At 33.7% G+C, this 18328-nt stretch overlaps 6 protein-coding genes across 7 annotated transcripts in view; 2 read left to right on the forward strand and 4 right to left on the reverse strand.

Moving 5' to 3' along the window:
• The first annotated feature begins 145 nt into the window (after positions 1–145).
• On the forward strand, positions 146–2257 carry Xxylt (Xyloside xylosyltransferase). Of its 2 annotated transcripts, none has more exons than XM_089261935.1 (2): positions 146–512; positions 590–2257. In XM_089261935.1, exon 2 carries the CDS (start codon positions 605–607, stop codon positions 1985–1987), a length of 1383 nt encoding a protein of 460 aa, XP_089118061.1. In that variant the 5' UTR covers positions 146–512; positions 590–604; the 3' UTR covers positions 1988–2257. The 2 variants fall into 2 exon arrangements, with proteins under 2 accessions (XP_089118061.1, XP_030244579.2); XM_030388719.2 differs by having other exon boundaries at positions 147–507; positions 586–2257.
• Positions 558–18328, reverse strand: part of Gprk1 (G protein-coupled receptor kinase 1) — a 48741-nt gene continuing 30970 nt past the window's right edge. The window contains exon 15 of the mRNA XM_089261934.1: positions 558–575. Within this exon, the coding sequence (XP_089118060.1) occupies positions 570–575 (6 nt within the window). The 3' untranslated portion in view covers positions 558–569. The remainder of the gene's footprint in view (positions 576–18328) is intronic.
• Positions 3246–4807, reverse strand: EbpIII (Ejaculatory bulb protein III). The gene is made up of 2 exons (XM_089261798.1): positions 4647–4807; positions 3246–3830 (listed from the first exon to the last, which is right to left on the reverse strand). The coding sequence occupies exon 2, from the start codon at positions 3827–3829 to the stop codon at positions 3449–3451; it is 381 nt and encodes a 126-aa protein (XP_089117924.1). The 5' UTR covers position 3830; positions 4647–4807; the 3' UTR covers positions 3246–3448.
• On the forward strand, positions 6623–8570 carry Not11 (CCR4-NOT transcription complex subunit 11). Its single transcript, XM_030388725.2, has 5 exons — positions 6623–6777; positions 7509–7901; positions 7968–8107; positions 8171–8336; positions 8395–8570. The coding sequence occupies exons 2-5, from the start codon at positions 7656–7658 to the stop codon at positions 8527–8529; spliced, it is 687 nt and encodes a 228-aa protein (XP_030244585.2). The 5' UTR covers positions 6623–6777; positions 7509–7655; the 3' UTR covers positions 8530–8570.
• sxc (O-linked N-acetylglucosamine (GlcNAc) transferase sxc) lies at positions 8674–16042 on the reverse strand. The gene is made up of 10 exons (XM_030388716.2): positions 15876–16042; positions 15557–15800; positions 14421–14631; positions 14168–14351; positions 14041–14109; positions 13779–13975; positions 11335–11530; positions 9544–11275; positions 9294–9474; positions 8674–9182 (listed from the first exon to the last, which is right to left on the reverse strand). The coding sequence occupies exons 2-10, from the start codon at positions 15684–15686 to the stop codon at positions 8924–8926; spliced, it is 3159 nt and encodes a 1052-aa protein (XP_030244576.1). The 5' UTR covers positions 15687–15800; positions 15876–16042; the 3' UTR covers positions 8674–8923.
• RpL12 (ribosomal protein L12) lies at positions 16835–18211 on the reverse strand. Its single transcript, XM_018110553.3, has 5 exons — positions 18115–18211; positions 17992–18050; positions 17841–17914; positions 17610–17790; positions 16835–17125 (listed from the first exon to the last, which is right to left on the reverse strand). Exons 2-5 carry the CDS (start codon positions 18026–18028, stop codon positions 16920–16922), a joined length of 498 nt encoding a protein of 165 aa, XP_017966042.1. The 5' UTR covers positions 18029–18050; positions 18115–18211; the 3' UTR covers positions 16835–16919.

Consider the following 18328-nt stretch of genomic DNA (forward strand, 5'->3'; position numbering starts at 1 on the left):
AATAAATTCAAGCTTTTCGCAAAATCAAATACTTTAATGAAAGAAATATGTAACAGTTTGTTTTTTATTTTGCTCTAATAACTGATTAATGTAACTCTTAACAATTTCACATTGCTTTAGCTAACTCTCTCACTCATCTTACTCTGATTGGAAATTATAGTGTAGTAAAACTTGACTCCAATTGGAGAAGCGTTCTTAAGCTGTTTATATTTTCTAATTTCGCGGCAGGCAGGCAATAATCGCAGCGGAAATATCGATTTATCGTTCAGTTGCTGTTTTTTTGACATCTCTAGCCGTTTTGTCCTAATTGTTATTGATTTTTAGCAAAATACAACTTATTCATTTATAAAATTAAATTATAATAAACATACTTTTGTATAAATATGTGTTGTGTATTAGTTGTAAGGTTTCCATTTAGTGTTTTTTAGCATATGTTTAATATATGTACATATGAATAGAATATAAATGTATCATCTACATATATACAAACGACAATATCTTGAAAAGGTGAGCTAAATAATGCATAGATATGTATGATACAGATATTAGATTAACTGCTTCAATCACATCTAATCCTTCAATCAGGTACAACGCAGCTGGTGAAATGGCAAAGTTCCCGTTATTCAACATCAGCCGGAAAAACGAAACATATCCAGCGAACTTCAATATCAAATGCAAATCTCAATTGCTGGAGGAGCATGAGAGCGTTAAATTAATTATAAATCGTCGCGTCGCAGTCCATCCAATGAAGTGGCCTTTGCTGCGCTGTAAATGGCAAAAGAAGCTGACGCTGTCTTTGACGCTTTTTCTCATTTGCCTGCTAATCATTTTCGCCTACTCGGACGAATTTCGGAATAAGGTCTTCTCCGTATTTCTGTCGAATCGATTTGGCCAAGTGACAAACATTAGCAAACTGCAAACAGCCTTTGCGAATAGTAACCAAGAGCCAAATACATCGCATCAGCAGCTTTTGAAGCCAATGCAATATATATTGAACTATTCGGCAGCCCAACTGAACTACAGTTCGATTTTGAAGCCCATCACATCGAACTACAACATATTCGTCATCTATACCAGAGAGAACTATAGATTGCATATGAAATTCGATCTGTTCATACATAGTCTGTTCAAGCATACCAATGCTCAGCTGCATTTGCATGTGATCACGGATAAGGAGAGCGAGGTGGCTGTGCTGGAGATACTGCAGCGCAAGGTGCGGCGCTTCAAGCGTGTTTTGATCTACTCCATGTATAATATACAAATCTGTTCGAATATAATTCAAGACATAACTGACAAATTGTCGCCGTACTTTAGCTCAGCGCCCAATTCGTATTATAGTGATTCGCTTTTTTTTATGTCGCTCGGCCTGCATCGCATCGCCGACGCGAGCCTCAGTCGTGCTATTCTCTTCGATTGTGATATTGTCTTTCGGTCAGATATTCGTTTACTTTTCGCGGAGTTTGATCGGTTTTTGCCGAATCAGCTTTTTGGTCTGGCGCCCGAACTAACGCCAGTTTATAGGCATATACTATACCGATATCGTACGCAGTTTCCCGAATCGAATTTCGGAAATCCATATCAACCGATACAAATAGGCAAAAATAATAATAATAAAAATAATAATAAATTGTTAACTAGTCGTAGCCAGGAACGTCATGGTTACCCGGGCCTTAATTCCGGCGTAGTGCTTATACTTTTAAACCGAATCCGAAATTCCAGTACGTACATCGAGATACTCACGAAATATGAAATCAATCGTCTAGTAGCAAAGTATTCCTTCAAGGGTCACCTCGGGGACCAAGACTTTTTTACACTCCTGGGCTATGAGTACCCGACTTTAATCTATCGGCTGGACTGTGTCTGGAACCGACAGCTCTGCACCTGGTGGAAGGATCATGGCTACAGTAACATATTCGATGCGTATTTCCGCTGTGATGGCAACATCAAAATGTACCATGGCAATTGCAATACGCGAATTCCAGAGTAATACGAACGTGTACAATAACGTATTTAGGAACAGAGAGAGAGGCATGCGACATCGCGTTTTAATGTACTTTGGGTGATATATTTGGAGATAGCTGGGAAAAGCCTCTCTCTCTCTGTGTCTTATGAGCTACTCTCTTATACCCACTCTCCACTGATCAATGCGATCGTCTTATTAACATTTAGACTTAAAATTAAAACAATATATATTGTAGATATAGCATAAATACGCATCTTATGAATAAAGTTAAATTGTTTACTACAATCTTCAAAATCTAAATGATGTTTCTTTTGATGTTATAAAGCTAACGAGTTTATAAAAGATAAGAAAATCTTAATAGCTGTGCTTTCAAAAAGGGGACTTACCTGTTAAGTTGATATAAATCTAAACTTTGTTGTTTTTAATAACTATGATGCATTCTCTATTTTAAACTATTTCAAGAAGTGACTATCTATAAAATGCGCACTTTTTTCAAGCTTGACTTTAGTACTTTCGACAAAACGACAAAAGTCTTGATTTATTTTATGACTTATTATTATTTTACGATTGTAAAAACTTACAGAGTTCCGCTGCTGAAGACTTTAAGCAAAGACAATAAAATATTTAGTTTTAAAATAATTTATTCCTTTATTTTTCAATACTTTTTACTAAAATCAAAAGACTAGGAACCTAGATATAGATTTCGTATATTTATATATAAGAGGAATGATATATTATTATATCAATCACGTCTATAAAATTTGTATGTAGTTTCCGTGTTCGTGGAATTTATATAAAATTAAAAAAGCGTGTTGACAGACAGGCAACGCGAATTACGTCAAATCGACTCATTCACTAGATCTAGAATATGTTAGCTCCATAGCATATATAATTGTAGTATATGTATATGCATTTACGATTGCCAATAATCATTTTAAATGCGTTTTCTGTGTAATAAAGCAGTTTTGTAAATGGCTTTGCCTTTTAGGAAACTAAGCAATGATTCATAGATTACCGATGGAATATTTTCTTCTCTTAGCTTTAAGTGTTTTGTATAGTATCCTCTTCTTTAATCTAATAGTAAGTTTTCAAATTGTAGCAGGCGAATATGTAAGAAAGAACCTCAACAACATTTAGAAAAAAAAAAAAAAAGTAGTTGAATGAATATTAAGAGCATATTTCCCAATGAATAGTCAAAATAATAGAATCAATAACAGAATAGTCGACATTACATATCCACATATACATATCCATTTTCCGAATGGAATAAAAAACCCAAGTATTCATGAGCAATATACTTTTAATGCATACTTGACGCACTTACATGTATCATACCATTTATCCTATAATTACGTAACACAATGGAATAAACCTAACGTTTTGTTTTTAACAAAAGAAAATATCCAGACTCCCAATCGATAGATTTTTACAAATATAAACATTTATTTTATAGATCATTTTTAAAAGCCCAAATATCACTAGAATTTAGAGAGGGATGCCAGCCTTTTGTGCCTGTGCCCTATAACGCTTAATGTAGACCTCTTCTGGGTCATATTTAGCCTGCAGTACCTTCCATTCCTCTGGCTTTTTGTCGATCACGAAACGGATGACCTTGTCGGTGTTCTGCCTTTGCTTCTCACTGCATTTGCTGCACTCGGTGACCAAAGCGTCAGGCAGGGATTTCTTAAGCTCACGGGCCTCGGGCGTGCACTTGCCCGTATCGATCAGGCACTTGTAGTAGTTGTTGAACAGACGATCCGACTGCAAGATTTCATCCACATCGATATTATCATATTTTGTCGTGTATTTCTCATCAGCTACAACGCAGGCAACGGCCAGAGCAAGGAATAAAATGAAAGACTTCATGCTGTAAATAAAGCAAGGAAAATGTAAATATTAAAATTTAACCATAAAAGTAAAATTTAAATAATAAATGTAAATCATAAATGTATAATTGTATTTTAAATTTAACTTTTTTCACATCTTATTTAATTAGATAATAATTTATATTTTATTTTCTTTCTTCCTTTTAATCTTTTGTATAATTTACAAATACTATTTTGTATTCGTTTAAACAATTTAAATTTAAATTAAATAAAACCCAAAAGTCATAAATTATGAAAAAATAAAAGTCAAAATAAATTTAAAATGTCAAATGTTTAAAGTTTTGCTTAATTCCTTCTCATATTAAATCACGTTATTTAAGAATAATGAGCTCTTTAATTTAACACGAGTCACTAGCTCAGAGTTTAATGAGTGTCTATAAGTGCTCTGTTGACTTCTTTTTATTTTAGTTACTAACATGGCTAAGCCTCATTAACGGCTTACTTAATTACTTTAACTTGCCGAGTAGATAGATATACTCATAGATACAGATGTATGTATGTATATGAATAGCATATATAAACATACATATGCATATTAATACATTTACTCAAGTAGTTAACGTATACAAGTTATGGATATATATTGACATACATATATATGCATATATGCATAATTTGTATACTAAGTAAAATTGATATTGAAACTAAGTCAAGCATTGCACAACGAAAATTCGAATAACAACAATATAAACAACACAATCGAAAAACGATCTAATTGAAATTCAAATATAGCCTTTTGTTTGGCCGGTTTACATTTTTTTTTTTTTTTTAATGTTTTTTTCGGTAGTAATATTAACCTTAAATAACAACAATAACAACAGCGACAAGCAAATTGAACAGATTCGAGAGCAACTCGTTGTGAAGTAGCGAAATATCTTTAACAAACTGACGACGATTCCAGCGAAGTTTGCTTTTATACTTGAGCAATGGCTGAGACAGTCAGATACGTCTGTCGATATTAACAAATATTTATAGTATATATAGCTATGAATATATACATATATATCTATAGATACATATATACATATACTTATATATGTTTGTAAGCATTTTGTATGAACTTTGATGTTTTAGACTTTAAAACGTAAGGCCGTCTCGCTTGAATGTCAAATTGTGATTAGTGGAAATGCATTATTAACTTTGTATTTGTAATCTATCACATTTATTTAAATTACAAATTTACAAATTCACAAATTAAGATGCATCGGTATCATTACATGGCAATATGACTCATTTGATTTGTGCATATATATACATAAATTTTAAAACAATAAAACAATAAGACAACAAAAAAAATAATAATAATACAACAATTAGGCCAAACCTATTCATTATATTTTCTGAACCTACTGCAATTGTTTACAAAGGGTATCATTAAAATGTGCTTAAGTATGTAACAGATGGCAACGAGCATCTTATAAGGTATATTCATACGTACTTACATAGATCTAGCTAGCTGTCTCTAGTTAGTGTGTGTGAGGAATACATATAATCCTTATATTAAATACTCTATGTAAAAATATACAAAAATAATAAGAATTACATATTTGTATATAATATTTATATGTGAATATATTTATAAACTATTGAATTTAAAACAACAACAAAATTGTCCCCCTAACTTAAACTAAAAGTACCAGCAGCCAATGGAAAAACTGGGGTACGAAATGACGTGGGTAATGCGTGTTTATAGCCTTCAGCTCAAGGTATTTCTTAGTCAAGCATGCCCGACTACATTGGTCTTACGTGATATGTTCGGCAATGTAAACACACTATTTATTCATTATGGCGTATGCATTTCAGAGAATTGCAAAGTTTTGTTCAAAAACTTGATAATTGTTTCTCCAAATATATTTTTCCACGGTAAATAAATTACAAATCGTATTACTTAACGTACAAATAACAATACAAATTATTAATTATTTATGCACTTTAATTCATGAAATCCCCAGCTCTTGAAAATATGTTGATTTAATATCAATTTATGCAAGTAAGCGCCTCTAGACGGCAGTGCCCTACTATGTACACACCCTACAATAGTGAAAATACATGAATACACAAATGATGAACCAGAACGATTTGTGTCATCTTTCTTTAAAATTATCAGAATATCAATCTAATCGGAATAATTTTTGTATTATTATTAATTGAATTTATTACTTTCAATTTGCCAAACTACAGTTATAAAACAATATTTTGTCTTTGATATACATATGTACATAGAATTGATACGTCTCCAATGAGTGTGAACTACTTAAAGCTACTTAATTAGTCATTGAAATTTAGTTATCCAGTTTAGTAAATTCTAAAATGATTTTTCTCTTCTAAATTCTAAAAATTACATTTTTATTGAATATTAATGAATATTCTTTTAAATATTATATATAAATATATTAAATATACATTTATGATATCAAATTAAATTAAGAGAAGAACCGGGCTTAGCAACTTGAAAATTTTTTCTTCTAATCGTATTTGATCTGATCAGTGTAAATCAGCCAATTAGAATAAACTCGTATATGTCGCCTTTATGCTTCTTAAAAATATAAGCTTCTATAACAGTATGGCAACAATATTTATTTTAATAATTAGATTATTATATCATTAATTAATCTGAGAACCAACATTATTATCGTGAACGCTAATGCAAAACGCTATAATACCGTTTTCTCAACTAATAGACAATAATTGAGAAAAATTATATTTTCCACATTTATGCTTCTCTTATCGGCTGTCTGCCTTCACTGCGACTTTTACAAGTGGAAACAGCATGACACACGATTGATTACTCGTTACTTATATCGCATACTGAAATACATCGTAAATACTCACTTAAAAACTATATTCTCACATAAATAAACTAAAACAGCTTTTAATGTACACATAATATCAAAATTTATACATCTGAACAATTAATTAACAATTATGGTAACTATTTATTTTGGCGATATTAATTTGGCTTTCAGTGATTGCTAGTGGACAAAGTCTTTTTTATTTTGTTTTGTAAACATTAAATAATATACATATGTACATGCATTGTAAATGTATTATATTGTATATTTTATATGAATGAGCAGAACCAGATGATAATAAACGTATATATAAATACTGGGGTATCTGCAATGAAAGCATTGGAAATCCGTGATCGGCAAACCTTTGCTGTTAGAGTATCAATTCCATGGTGCGGATGAACTGTGTGGTCACCATGTCTGCAGCAGTTTTTGGATTTCAAACTCGTAATAGAGTTGTGTCAAATAGCTACTATCTATGGATTTTGTGGCTTTTACAATAGATGTAGTGTCCTCATTTTAATTTGACTTTCTGATATCACATGTGTGAACCGGGAAATATGTAGTTGGCACTTGTTCCTCATACCTTTATACTTTTACTTGTAATATAATTATAATTGTTATAATAGTTCAGAATGCTCCAAGGTATTGGTATACTGTGATATTTAGCACAGTTATGTTAAGAGTTGCTCATTTCATTCAACTACAATGCTACACCTAACACAGCTGCTGCAGAGGCCAAGTGAAGGGCAATGCATTCTATTCAGGTAACGCCTGCTACACCTGTTGCTTTTGACTTGGGGGATATTCTAGTTACTCTTTTATTTTTTTAAATTTAACATTCTAATAATTGTTGCTTTATAATTTCAGAACGACATTGGCTATTGAAACTTCTGCCCTGTGTAAACTGTCGATGATCTTGGGATCATCTAAAGCTTAGTTGTGATTAGGAAACTAGAAATTATTTATATGATAATATTACTTTGTTGGTTATAAGTAGAACTTCTCAATGCAAACATGTTCTTATCGATTGCGCCGCCATTGATGGACTTTGAAGACGAATTGATATGGATTAACCAACTAAGCAACCAAAATCTGACTGTGTTATATGATAAATCAAATTATGTTACGCCCAACACGAAACTCCTTATAGAGCAAGCATTCATCCAGCCACTCAGTTTGCAAGATCAACAAATTCTATTCGATGATCTGCAAAAGCAAAACAGAAATATTGCACATCAATATGGACTGACACCGGCTAAAGTTCGTATATATTTTATGTTCCTTGAAATATTGTTCATTAAATTGTAATTTTCTTTATTAATATAGCTACCTCAACTAGTTGAAAACAATCCAATCATTTCAATTGAAATTCTACTGAAACTTATGTTAACTACCGACATAACAGAATATTTCAATATTTTGGTTAATATGGACGTAACTCTGCATTCAATGGAGGTGGTAAACAGGTAATATAATTTGAATATATATTATTTTTAATATTGTAATTAAAGTCGTGTTTTCTTTTATAGATTAACAACTTCTTGTCCTCTGCCGACTGAATTCATTCACTTATACATTAGCAATTGTATTTCTGCGTGTGAGACCGTTAAGGACAAGTACATGCAGTCGCGCTTGGTTCGATTAGTTTGTGTCTTTCTGCAATCCCTGATTAGAAACAAGATTATAAATGTTAAGGTTAGTAAAACTCAAACTAAGGTCTAATCACAATATAAAATATTATTTTATTTTTCAGGTGCTATTTATTGAAATTGAAGCGTTTTGCGTTGGATTTAGTAAAATTAAGGAAGCTGCAGCGTTGTATCGCCTAATAAAACATTTGGAAACCGGCGATACTATTCAAACCGCAAATTCCTTAGCAAAACAATGATTTTAGAGCTGTAAATAATAAAACATACTTTTAAAAATTAATGCCCTTGTTTCTATTCATATTCATCGAAGGGAGAATACGTATAAGTCGACGAATTTGAGCATCTCTGTCGTCTTTGTTTCAATTAATTAAAACATTTCGGAGTTCAATGTCAAGCGACTTTATTTTCATTACTTAAACAAGGTAACGTCTTAATATAATAGGTCAAAGCATGTTCAATCCAATCAAAAATAAGTAAATTTACAAGTAGGTATATTTTACTGTCTTCTTATACAGAAATATTATAATGTAAATCGAAAACATGCATAAATATGTCAAAGAAAATCAAACTAAATAGCACACAATATCGCTTCACTAGTCCGGTCACGGCAAAACTTTCTAAACCTTAAAAACTTTATTCTAAAGAAATGTGATCGGGTTCCTCATTTCGATGAAATCTTTCCCACATTCGTAAAAACAGATTTTCTAAGCCTTTGGCGTATTGCGAACAATCAAACAGTGGACTATCGACGCGTGCCTTCCATACTTTGGCTCTTAAAGCCTTCAAATACTCTCGCTCTGTGCCCAACCGAATGGCGATATCCTGGTATTCCTCTCTGCTCTGTGCTATTAACTCGGGACATCCAAGTGTCGCCAATTGTGATGCTGCAACCCTGTAATTTAAGAATTATAGAGCTTAGTTAATACTTTGTTTTAAATAAAAACGTAGTTAAGTTGATATTAAAGGAGAATCAAGACTGATGACATTTGAGCTAACTATTTACCTGGAAGCTAACGTTTCTCCGGGTAATGTTACGACTGGAGTTCCTGTCCATAAGACATCCATGGATGTTGTGTGACCATTGCATAGTGGGGTATCTAGGCATATATCAGCCAATTGACCACGACGTACGTGCTCTTCCTTGGCAGCTACGTTTGAGAAAATTATTCTATCAGACGAAATACCTAGAAGTTAATGAAGAAATTTGTTAAAATCCATTTCTCTATATATTGTTTTAATATTAATTTACTTACCCAAGTCGCTGACGGACTTTTTGATATTTTGCTCGCCAACTGCCGGAAAACGCAGCAGCCACAAAACAGATTTAGGCACATTTTTAAGAATGATTACCCAAGACTGCAGAGTTTGTGGATCGATTTTGTAGAGTTGGTTAAAGTTGCAGTAGACTATAGCGTCATCGGGCAGCATATACTGACGACGAGTTGTAATAACAATATTTTGGGGCACCTCCTCGCCAGTCGCTGCCTTATTGTTTGTCTGTGTGGTTGCCAGTCCGTTTTGCACAACAACTCCATTGAGAGACGTTTGCACCTGGCCCGTGGCAATCATGGAAACCAACTGTGTGGTGCTTGGCAGCTCGGCGACTTTCAGCGTGATTTCCACCGGCTTATGTGCATTGACCACCTCCTTAATCTCTTTCACAGCTGTATTCTCAACCAGCGGCGATAAGTCTGTTGCATTTATGACGGCCACGTTGTCCATCACGCTGTTTGATTGCTGCTTGTCGCAGACAATGAGACGCTCCTTTAGATGCGGAAACATTTGCTTATGATCGCCAATGAAATATGTGTAGGGCATGTAGGACAGCTTTTCGCTGTACTGATGAGCCAATTCCATGGGACTAGTAACTGCATCAGTTATAATATAATCCATGAAGCTTGCGCCGCTCGTGCCTGGATAGCCCAACCACATCACTTGAATCGGTGCCGGTCGAAGGGCAAATATCTCGTTTCTTGCTCCCTTTGTGTAGCCATTCATATTAACCAAAATGTGAATGCCGTCATTGTAAATCTGATCAGCTGCTTTACCATTGCATGGAATGAGGGAAAGATCCACAAAGTGTTCAGATTCCCGTCCGATCTTATTACGAAATGTGGTGCCGTCATCCGGACTGAGGGCATAGCAGAAGATCTCCACTTTGGAACGGTCGTGCAAGCCGGGTATAGACTGCATTAAATGTGAGGTAGGATGATTTCCAAAATCAGAGCTCAGATAGCCAATGCGTAGCCTGCCATCCTTTGGCAGCTCCCTTGAAAAGTTATATGGCTGCTTGTGCAATACGTGGACCTTTTCCAAACATAAGTTGGCATGCCGCGCCGCAATGGCCTTGCGAAACTCGTGTGTTAACGGATACAGCATCGAGTGATGTGGATGCACAGACGGCAAACGATTCTTCTCGAGCTGCTCAGCCACGATGCTGACCAATTTCTTCATTCGCACATCGTAGTCCGTCCAATCGCAGACGATCTGCAAGCAGTGAGCCAGGTTGCAATAGGCATCGGGAAAATCAGGTTTTAGCTTCAGAGCTGTGCGGTAAGATTGAATTGCTTCGGGAATATTGCCCGAGTCTTTATGAATGCTTGCCAAATTGCTGTGTGCATCGGCAAATGCTGGATTAATTTGTATAGCACGCGTATAGCATTGCAGTGCTCCGCTAACGTCCTGCAGCTCTTTTAGCGTGTTTCCCATATTGGAATAAGCATCAGCGAATGTCGGCTGAATTCTTATTGCTTCCTTATAATGCATTAGAGCTTCTTTCAGCTTGCCCTGCTGCTGCAAGACAGACGCCAGATTCGAATGCGCAGCGGCAAAGTCGGGGAAAACTTCGAGGGCCTTTAAGTAAAGCCGTGTCGCTTCCTCTATAAATCCTTGTTCTCGCTTTATGTTGGCCAAATTGTTTAGCGAATCTGCATGATTTGAGCATAGTCTGAGAGCAGTATTATAACATTCTTCGGCATCTTTGACCTACAAATAATAATTGATTATGAAACTGTCTACTTGAATTGTAAAATATAAATATGTACCTGTCCTTTCTCCTTGAGTGCATTCGCCAGATTACAGTATGCATCGGGGAAGTTCGGCTGTAGCTCAATAGCTCGCCTATATGTGTCAATCGCCAGATCAATGAGGCCTTGTTCATAGTAAACACACGCCAGATTTCCATGTACGACTGCATTGTTGGGCGATAGATTTAGCGCACGCAAATATGCTGCCACAGCCCTGAAGCAAATAAATGTATTCAAATATAGAAATGATAATCCATTTGCTGATAAAATTGCCTAGGGATGTCAACAAAAGACCTACGGTCCCGATTATTCCAACTTCAAATGATCTTAGCTAACGATTTGTGTAGTTAAGATAGTTGGATATTCGGATATGAACTATTAATTAATATAAATTCTATAGACAATAGGCAATCTTATCACAAAACAAAGTAGATAACCCAAAAGTAAATCGTCAATCTGTTTTATATTCTGCCAAGTCTGTCTAATCTTTATAAATATAAATATATTTACCGTTTCCAACAGAGTCGCACAATATTTATGTAACGTTTCAAATAGTTTTTATTACTTATGGGCGTGATATACTCCTTTGGATCGTATTGATCATCTACTCTAATACGAACAATTGTATAAATAATTATGTATTGGCAGTCCATGTTTATACCAGCAGCAATATCTTTGCATTTGCATTTATATTCATTATCAAATTTATATATGAACTTGACAATGGAATTACTAATTGAAAGGTCTTACAACAAAATGTAAATGTTATTTAGTATTTTAAATACAAACACATTTCACAAAAACTTAATCGCCTCCGAATACAAAACTTTATGTATGTAGATATATTTTAAAAAGCGTATGACATGCGAAACAACCGCAGACAACGTTTGATAATGAAATTTGTATATGAGAGAGAAATGTTCTTGAATCTATTTTTTATACCCTGCATGGAAAGACATGCGTAGGCACGATCAAGTAGTCGCGACTTCATGGCCAAATGACATTTTATTTATAAAAAACAGATTGTGTTTGATATAAACTGATTTTGGGTCATGTCAAGAAGCATTTTACTATTTTTTGTATTATTTAAGCAATTAAACTTGCAAATAATATTTTCAGTATAGTTTAAAAATTCTACTTGCCAATAGCTAACACTTACATAACTAAGTTGATCTGTTTCTATTTTAAGCTATATAGATTTAAATGCCTAAGAATCCTTAGTTTTTCATATAAAATACAATAATACAGGGTATCTACGTGTCTACTACTCAAATGCATACGCTTTATTTTTGAATATATAGGAAAAGTTTCGAAAATATTGCTGGCCGACAGGAACTTATTAGACACATTTATATTCTTAAGTAATGCAGATATATTTTCTATATTTTCCAAATACAAATGTCCAAATAATTGATGTAAGCGTGAAAATTTCTGCTCAATCAAGTACAGCATGAATCAGAATTCTATAAACAATATACAAACAAAAAAAAAACTCCATATTTGTTTTAAGTATACAGTTATTTTTAGAACGCCAAGAAAATATACGAGGGCCGCCCCATTATTATAGCGTAGCCAAAATCAAATATGTTGAAGTTGATTGAAATTTATTTCATGTTTCTAGCAATTTGGCACACGCCCAATGGGCGTGACATGAAGCCTTAGTCAAGTCAATCATTAATGTAGGTAAAAAATTTGTCTATTTTTAAATTAGCTGGTTGAACTATATGAAAGTTTTAATATGTTTGATTTTGCATATTCTGGAGGGTAAAGCGTGGGTTAATTACTATCTAAGAGAAAATTCAATAATGATTCAGCCAGTAAAGATCTAGGCTAGGCTAGGCTATGTAACCTTGAAAACTAAAATGCTAAATCTCTAGCCATAAAATGTATATATACATTAAATATTTTAATATATTATTAGCTGATCTGTAACTTAATCAAGTAATCAAAAGGCAATGAACACATCACATATATTATAGTGTAGCAACACGATTTAAAACAATTATTCACTTGCTTCATTACTTATCATAGCAGCCTAGTGCATATTGCCGTCATAGTTGGAAATACTTCGTACAGCCCTCGTGCATACCTATCAACAGTCACACACACAATGGCAATAAGGGAATAATATTTTGCACAGCACGCATAAAATTCTATCGCTCGAACAATATTTATCGATCTATTTAGCCTACATTTTGAATACTCAAATTCCTCTCTCTAGTACTGCATAAAATGATCAAAGAAAAATCAATATATGAAAATATTATTCTGTTGCAATAAAACCAAATTATCTTCAAATATTAGAAAAATTATACATAAAGTTGCAATCAAACAAATTAGTAAAACTGATTAGAAAGATTAGAAAACATTGATTATTCTAGCAAGGGTTTCTATAAATGTTCTAGCATTTAGTAAATAATATTTCTTACTCATCAGAATAAATTAATAAATTATTTACGAACCTGTCAAAAATTCTGGCCTCCTTTAGTACATTTCCTAAATTAATATACGCGTCTAAGAAATTCGGATCAAGGGTGACAGCTTTCTCGAAATGGTGAATGGCCAGCCAAATCTCGCCTTGGGCATTGAAAACGCAGCCCAAATTGCTCCATGCCACAGCGAAACCTGGACATGTTTCTATCGCTTTCAAATAACAGGCCTGTGAAGATGTTAAAGAAATAATTACGATTTGGGATATTGGGCATAATATTAGCAAAATATTACCTTAGCTTCCTCCAAACGACCAAGAGCCTTTAAAAGATTTCCCAAGTCGCTGCGCACGCAGTACAAATCCTACATGAATATTGTTTATAATTATTTATAGTTGTGAAAAAGTGACAAATTAAATTACGGGATTGTATTGCAAGGCTGTTATATATGCCTGAACGGCTGACTCCATATCCCGCGCAGCTACCAACGCAGCAGCCAAGTTTATATATCCATCTATAAAGTCGGGCTTCAAGCGCACAGCTCGGCGATAATTGTCCAACGCTTCTTGCAGTTGTCCTCGTTCTTTATAAACATTTCCCAAGTTACTGCAATTGGAATTGGAGTTCAAGTAAAAAATTAATACAAAACAATCGTATTATAGAATTGTGGCTCACCTGTACGCCTCGGCCAGCACGGGATTTTGCTTTATAGCCAATGTGGAGAACTGCGCGGATTTATCAAGCCTTCGGCACTGGAAATGAATTGATGACAACAGCAACAAGACGCCAGTGTTAGTGCTATCTTGTCGCCATAGCTGCATGCAATGCCTTTCTGCGTTTTCATAGTCGACAGCTTGGTACTCCCGATGCGCCAACTCCAACAAACCTTAAATGAAAAAAAATCATTATGTATTAAAAGCATTGCAATGGATTACAGTGCAGATATTGATTAAATGCCCACTTGACTAACAAGTTGACTAACACCTATATTGACTAATGACTAATTAACAGAACTATTTTATCAGACTAAAAGCACTTTTCAACCATTCTGCAAAGCTTCTGCTTCCAGCGTTCTGAGTGTATACAAAAACAGATATAGATATCAAACACACTTGAAGTTTACTCTACAGTTTTTGCTGCAAATGCGTTTCTGTTGTTTATCCAGTTGCTTACAGTTTATATAAACTTGCATTTCACTGAAGATTGTTAATAATTTATTTTCTTTTTATATAAAGTTTTTCACTTAGATCACACAATGGTTTCATTAGTTTCGTTGCGGATGACTAAGCTTCTTCTTGCTTGCTGTGCCGCTCTACTTCTTTAAGTTATGTCCTGTTTAATAAGATTTCCTTTATATAGACGCTTATACATTCAGCGTTTGTAGCATTTACTGTTAGACTTATCCGTTAGTTATGCGTTCTAATGAACGTTTTAACAGTTGAGAAGTTTTTGATGAATTGCCAAAAATTATGTTTGCATAAAAATGCTAAAGATAATTTATCGAATGTTAAGCTAATATAAAAATCAATGGATACTATTTCTGTATTGTAAAAATAAAAGCCGACATTTCCTAATCAATTTGACAGTTAAAGGCTTATACAAAGTTTATCACGTTTACAAAGCCTACCTATTTCACACACTAATACACCTACACATCGCACGTTCGGTGTACATACATATACACATCTCTGAAATTTTCCATTACATATTTAAGTGTCTGCTTAAATACGTATGAGATGGGTGCATGAGGGTACTTAAAAGTTATTTGATATGTTTTTTGGTAAAGTTAAAACATTTGCAATTATTCTTACCGACAGTAGATAGAGATTGGTGTTCAATAGATTTTCCAACTACATTGTTGTTAGGTAAATGATTTTGCTGCTGCAGTAGGGAATGTGTTGAAGTATGCTGCTGCGTTTGTCCCTGTCCTTGAGAGTTCATTATTTACGGATGGTTCCTCATATATGTGAGTATATATGTATTTTAGGTTTCAATTTTGTTTAAAATCAATAGTAAAACCGCAGTAAATATCAAATGTCACTGCAAATACTCGATCTAAAGAAACAACAAAAAAATCACTGTGATTACAGGGTAACCATTTGTACATAAATATTTTATATTAATAAACACCTCTCAATTGGCTATAAACTTGTAACACAACAAATTTTCGAGCCACCAGCTGCTACAAAAGTCAACCATACATTTGTTAAGTATGGGTTATTTAATAGAGATGATCGATATTTGCATTAATGTTTCTTTTTCCCCTATTTATAATTTCGAGAGCCAAGTACTAATCGTGACTACAATAAATTTTCAGTCACGAGTTTTTGTAACGAATCGTTTCCACTTTGTTTTGGTTTAATAAGTAGTGAGTATATTTCAAATTGATGATTTCAACAAATATATGTAAAAAAGCAAATATTAAAAAGAGCAATATTTTGAAAAAATAAAATAAAAAATAATAAGAATATAAATAAAACAATATAAATATATACAAAAATTACTTGTACTATAAATAATTTTGTGTACCTTTAAATCTGCATCCACTTTTGCATTCACATCCACATTCGCATAAGGTATTCATTCATTCGATACATTAGATATTTATTTAATTGAATGAATTTATTATCAATTCCTATATGGATGCAGTTTAATAAAATATTTGTTTGTGTACTACATTTAAAACCAATTGATATTGTAAACTATTTTTGTACTTTTATTATTATTCCTAACCAATTTCCTGCTATAGCAAAATATGTTTGATTGTGTATGCCAAGGGGGAGTCCTGCCGTCAGTAATAATTGAAAAACAACCCATTTACATTCAATAGTTTTACAACATATGTATATAGGTTCATCAGTTCAAAGACTATGGTTTGCATATGAAACTATAGTCACATCCCCACGCACATTCGAATGCCATCAAACCCCTATTTTAATGTAAGACCATCCGTAGGGTGGTTTCAACCCGCAACCGGCTCATACTCAGAATTGATCTCCACATGCAATATATTTATAAATATAAATTTGTTTATAATCTCAGAAATGTGATAGCCACGAAATTTATCTACATATCCAAGTAAAACTAAATATTTTTTAAAAATTTAATTTTAACGTTTTATCTTGCTGATGGTAAAACATTACTTTTATTTATTATTTTCAATGGAATACATATTTATTCCGCTGGGACTTCCATGGTACCATCGTTAATTTCGTCAATAACATCATGGGGATGTTTTCCATCAACAGTGCATCCAACACTTTGGGCTGTGCCAAGAACTTCCTTGCAGGTGCCTTTCAGTTCACGAGCCATTGACCTTGGTCGCATAGTACGTGCGATCGCCAAAATGTCATCGAAAGAAATGTTTCCACTGTGCTTAACTGCGATAGAAAATCAAATTATTAGTAGAGTAAAATATTTGGTAAGAATTTTCACAAGAACTTCTATTAGAAAAGTGAATTAAGACTCAAATTTATTTACGACTATCCATCAAAAGATCAACCTAATTTAGATTTGGCAATAATTCGATGATAAATACTTTTTTCATAGCAGACGTAACTGACCGGCTTTTTTAGCTCAGCTATTAATTTAAGCAGTGTCTATCCTTTCGAAAACAATCGTTACTAAATCATTTGTTTCACCTTTTGTCCCTAAAATTACAAATACAATTGTTACTCCACTCAAATCACATACATTATTCAACCGGTCTGATAAGACTAACATATTGAATGTTCTAATCAGAATCTATTCCTTTTAAACAAACTTAAGTAATTGGTATTTTTCTCTGCACTTTCGTTCCTCTATGCGTTACACAATTTAATGCAAAAAACTGCCTACTTCAAAACAAAAACATTAAAAACTTACTGTTCTTCTGCTTCTTTCTGTCACGTGGAGGTTCCTTCAATGCCTTGATGATCAATGAGGCTGCGGATGGAACCACTGATATCGTAGCCTGCCTATTTTGAATGGTAAGGCATACCGTGATCTTGAGTCCCTTCCAGTCAGAAGTGGCCTTTGCAATATCGTCACCTACTTTTTTAGGAGACTATAACAAATATTAGCTTAGAAAACACACAAAATATATTGTGTACTCACCAATCCCAGAGGACCGATTTTAGGAGCCAACGATGAGGTAGCACCAACTTCGCCACCAACACAACGAAGGTACACTAGAACAAGAAATTATCATATAAACAATATACTCGTATGAATGATTTAATTAACATTTGTTTGAAGCATAACGTACCCAACTTGACTTCCGTGGGATCAAATTTAGGAGGCATCTTTATGTATGAATGGTTTCAGCTGTTAAGAGTAAAGGATTATTAAAATATTGTCCGATTTTTATTCATCATAATTTTTAACGTACCGTCACCAAAAGCGCCGTAAAGGGAAAGAGTCCGATAGCGCCATAGTGATGGGATACTTAGTTTCCGGTTATATCAACTATCGAATGAGTAATTTAGTAACAAAGGAATAGAACACAAAGTTGAATGTTAGCACTGTTGTTTGGTCAGTGATGTTAGGTTATTATAAAATGTTGCAACTATATTTTAAAAATTCAATTTATATTTTTTTTTAAT

Source organism: Drosophila navojoa, chromosome 5 (genome assembly GCF_054131105.1).
Source record: "Drosophila navojoa isolate 15081-1374.11 chromosome 5, UAZ_NAV_1.0, whole genome shotgun sequence".
Classification (NCBI taxonomy): domain Eukaryota; kingdom Metazoa; phylum Arthropoda; class Insecta; order Diptera; family Drosophilidae; genus Drosophila; species Drosophila navojoa.

Bases quoted from the DNA above. Each gene is read 5' to 3' on its own strand.
- Xxylt (XM_089261935.1), top strand. From the start codon at position 605: ATGGCAAAGTTCCCGTTATTCAACATCAGCCGGAAAAACGAAACATAT.
- RpL12 (XM_018110553.3), bottom strand. From the start codon at position 18,028: ATGCCTCCTAAATTTGATCCCACGGAAGTCAAGTTGG. The intron at 17,791-17,840 runs GTGAGTACACAA...TATTTGTTATAG, and splicing joins AAATCGGTCCTCTGGGATTG to TCTCCTAAAAAAGTAGGTGA. The intron at 17,126-17,609 runs GTAAGTTTTTAA...TTTCTATCGCAG, and splicing joins CAGAAAGAAGCAGAAGAACA to TTAAGCACAGTGGAAACATT.
- EbpIII (XM_089261798.1), bottom strand. From the start codon at position 3,829: ATGAAGTCTTTCATTTTATTCCTTGCTCTGGCCGTTGCCTGCGTTGTA.
- sxc (XM_030388716.2), bottom strand. From the start codon at position 15,686: ATGAACTCTCAAGGACAGGGACAAACGCAGCAGCATACTTCAACACAT. The intron at 13,976-14,040 runs GTAATATTTTGC...ACATCTTCACAG, and splicing joins GTCGTTTGGAGGAAGCTAAG to GCCTGTTATTTGAAAGCGAT. The intron at 11,531-13,778 runs GTTCGTAAATAA...TATTTGCTTCAG, and splicing joins GAGGCCAGAATTTTTGACAG to GGCTGTGGCAGCATATTTGC.
- Not11 (XM_030388725.2), top strand. From the start codon at position 7,656: ATGTTCTTATCGATTGCGCCGCCATTGATGGACTTTGAAGACGAATTG. The intron at 7,902-7,967 runs GTTCGTATATAT...TTATTAATATAG, and splicing joins ATGGACTGACACCGGCTAAA to CTACCTCAACTAGTTGAAAA. The intron at 8,337-8,394 runs GTTAGTAAAACT...TTTATTTTTCAG, and splicing joins ACAAGATTATAAATGTTAAG to GTGCTATTTATTGAAATTGA.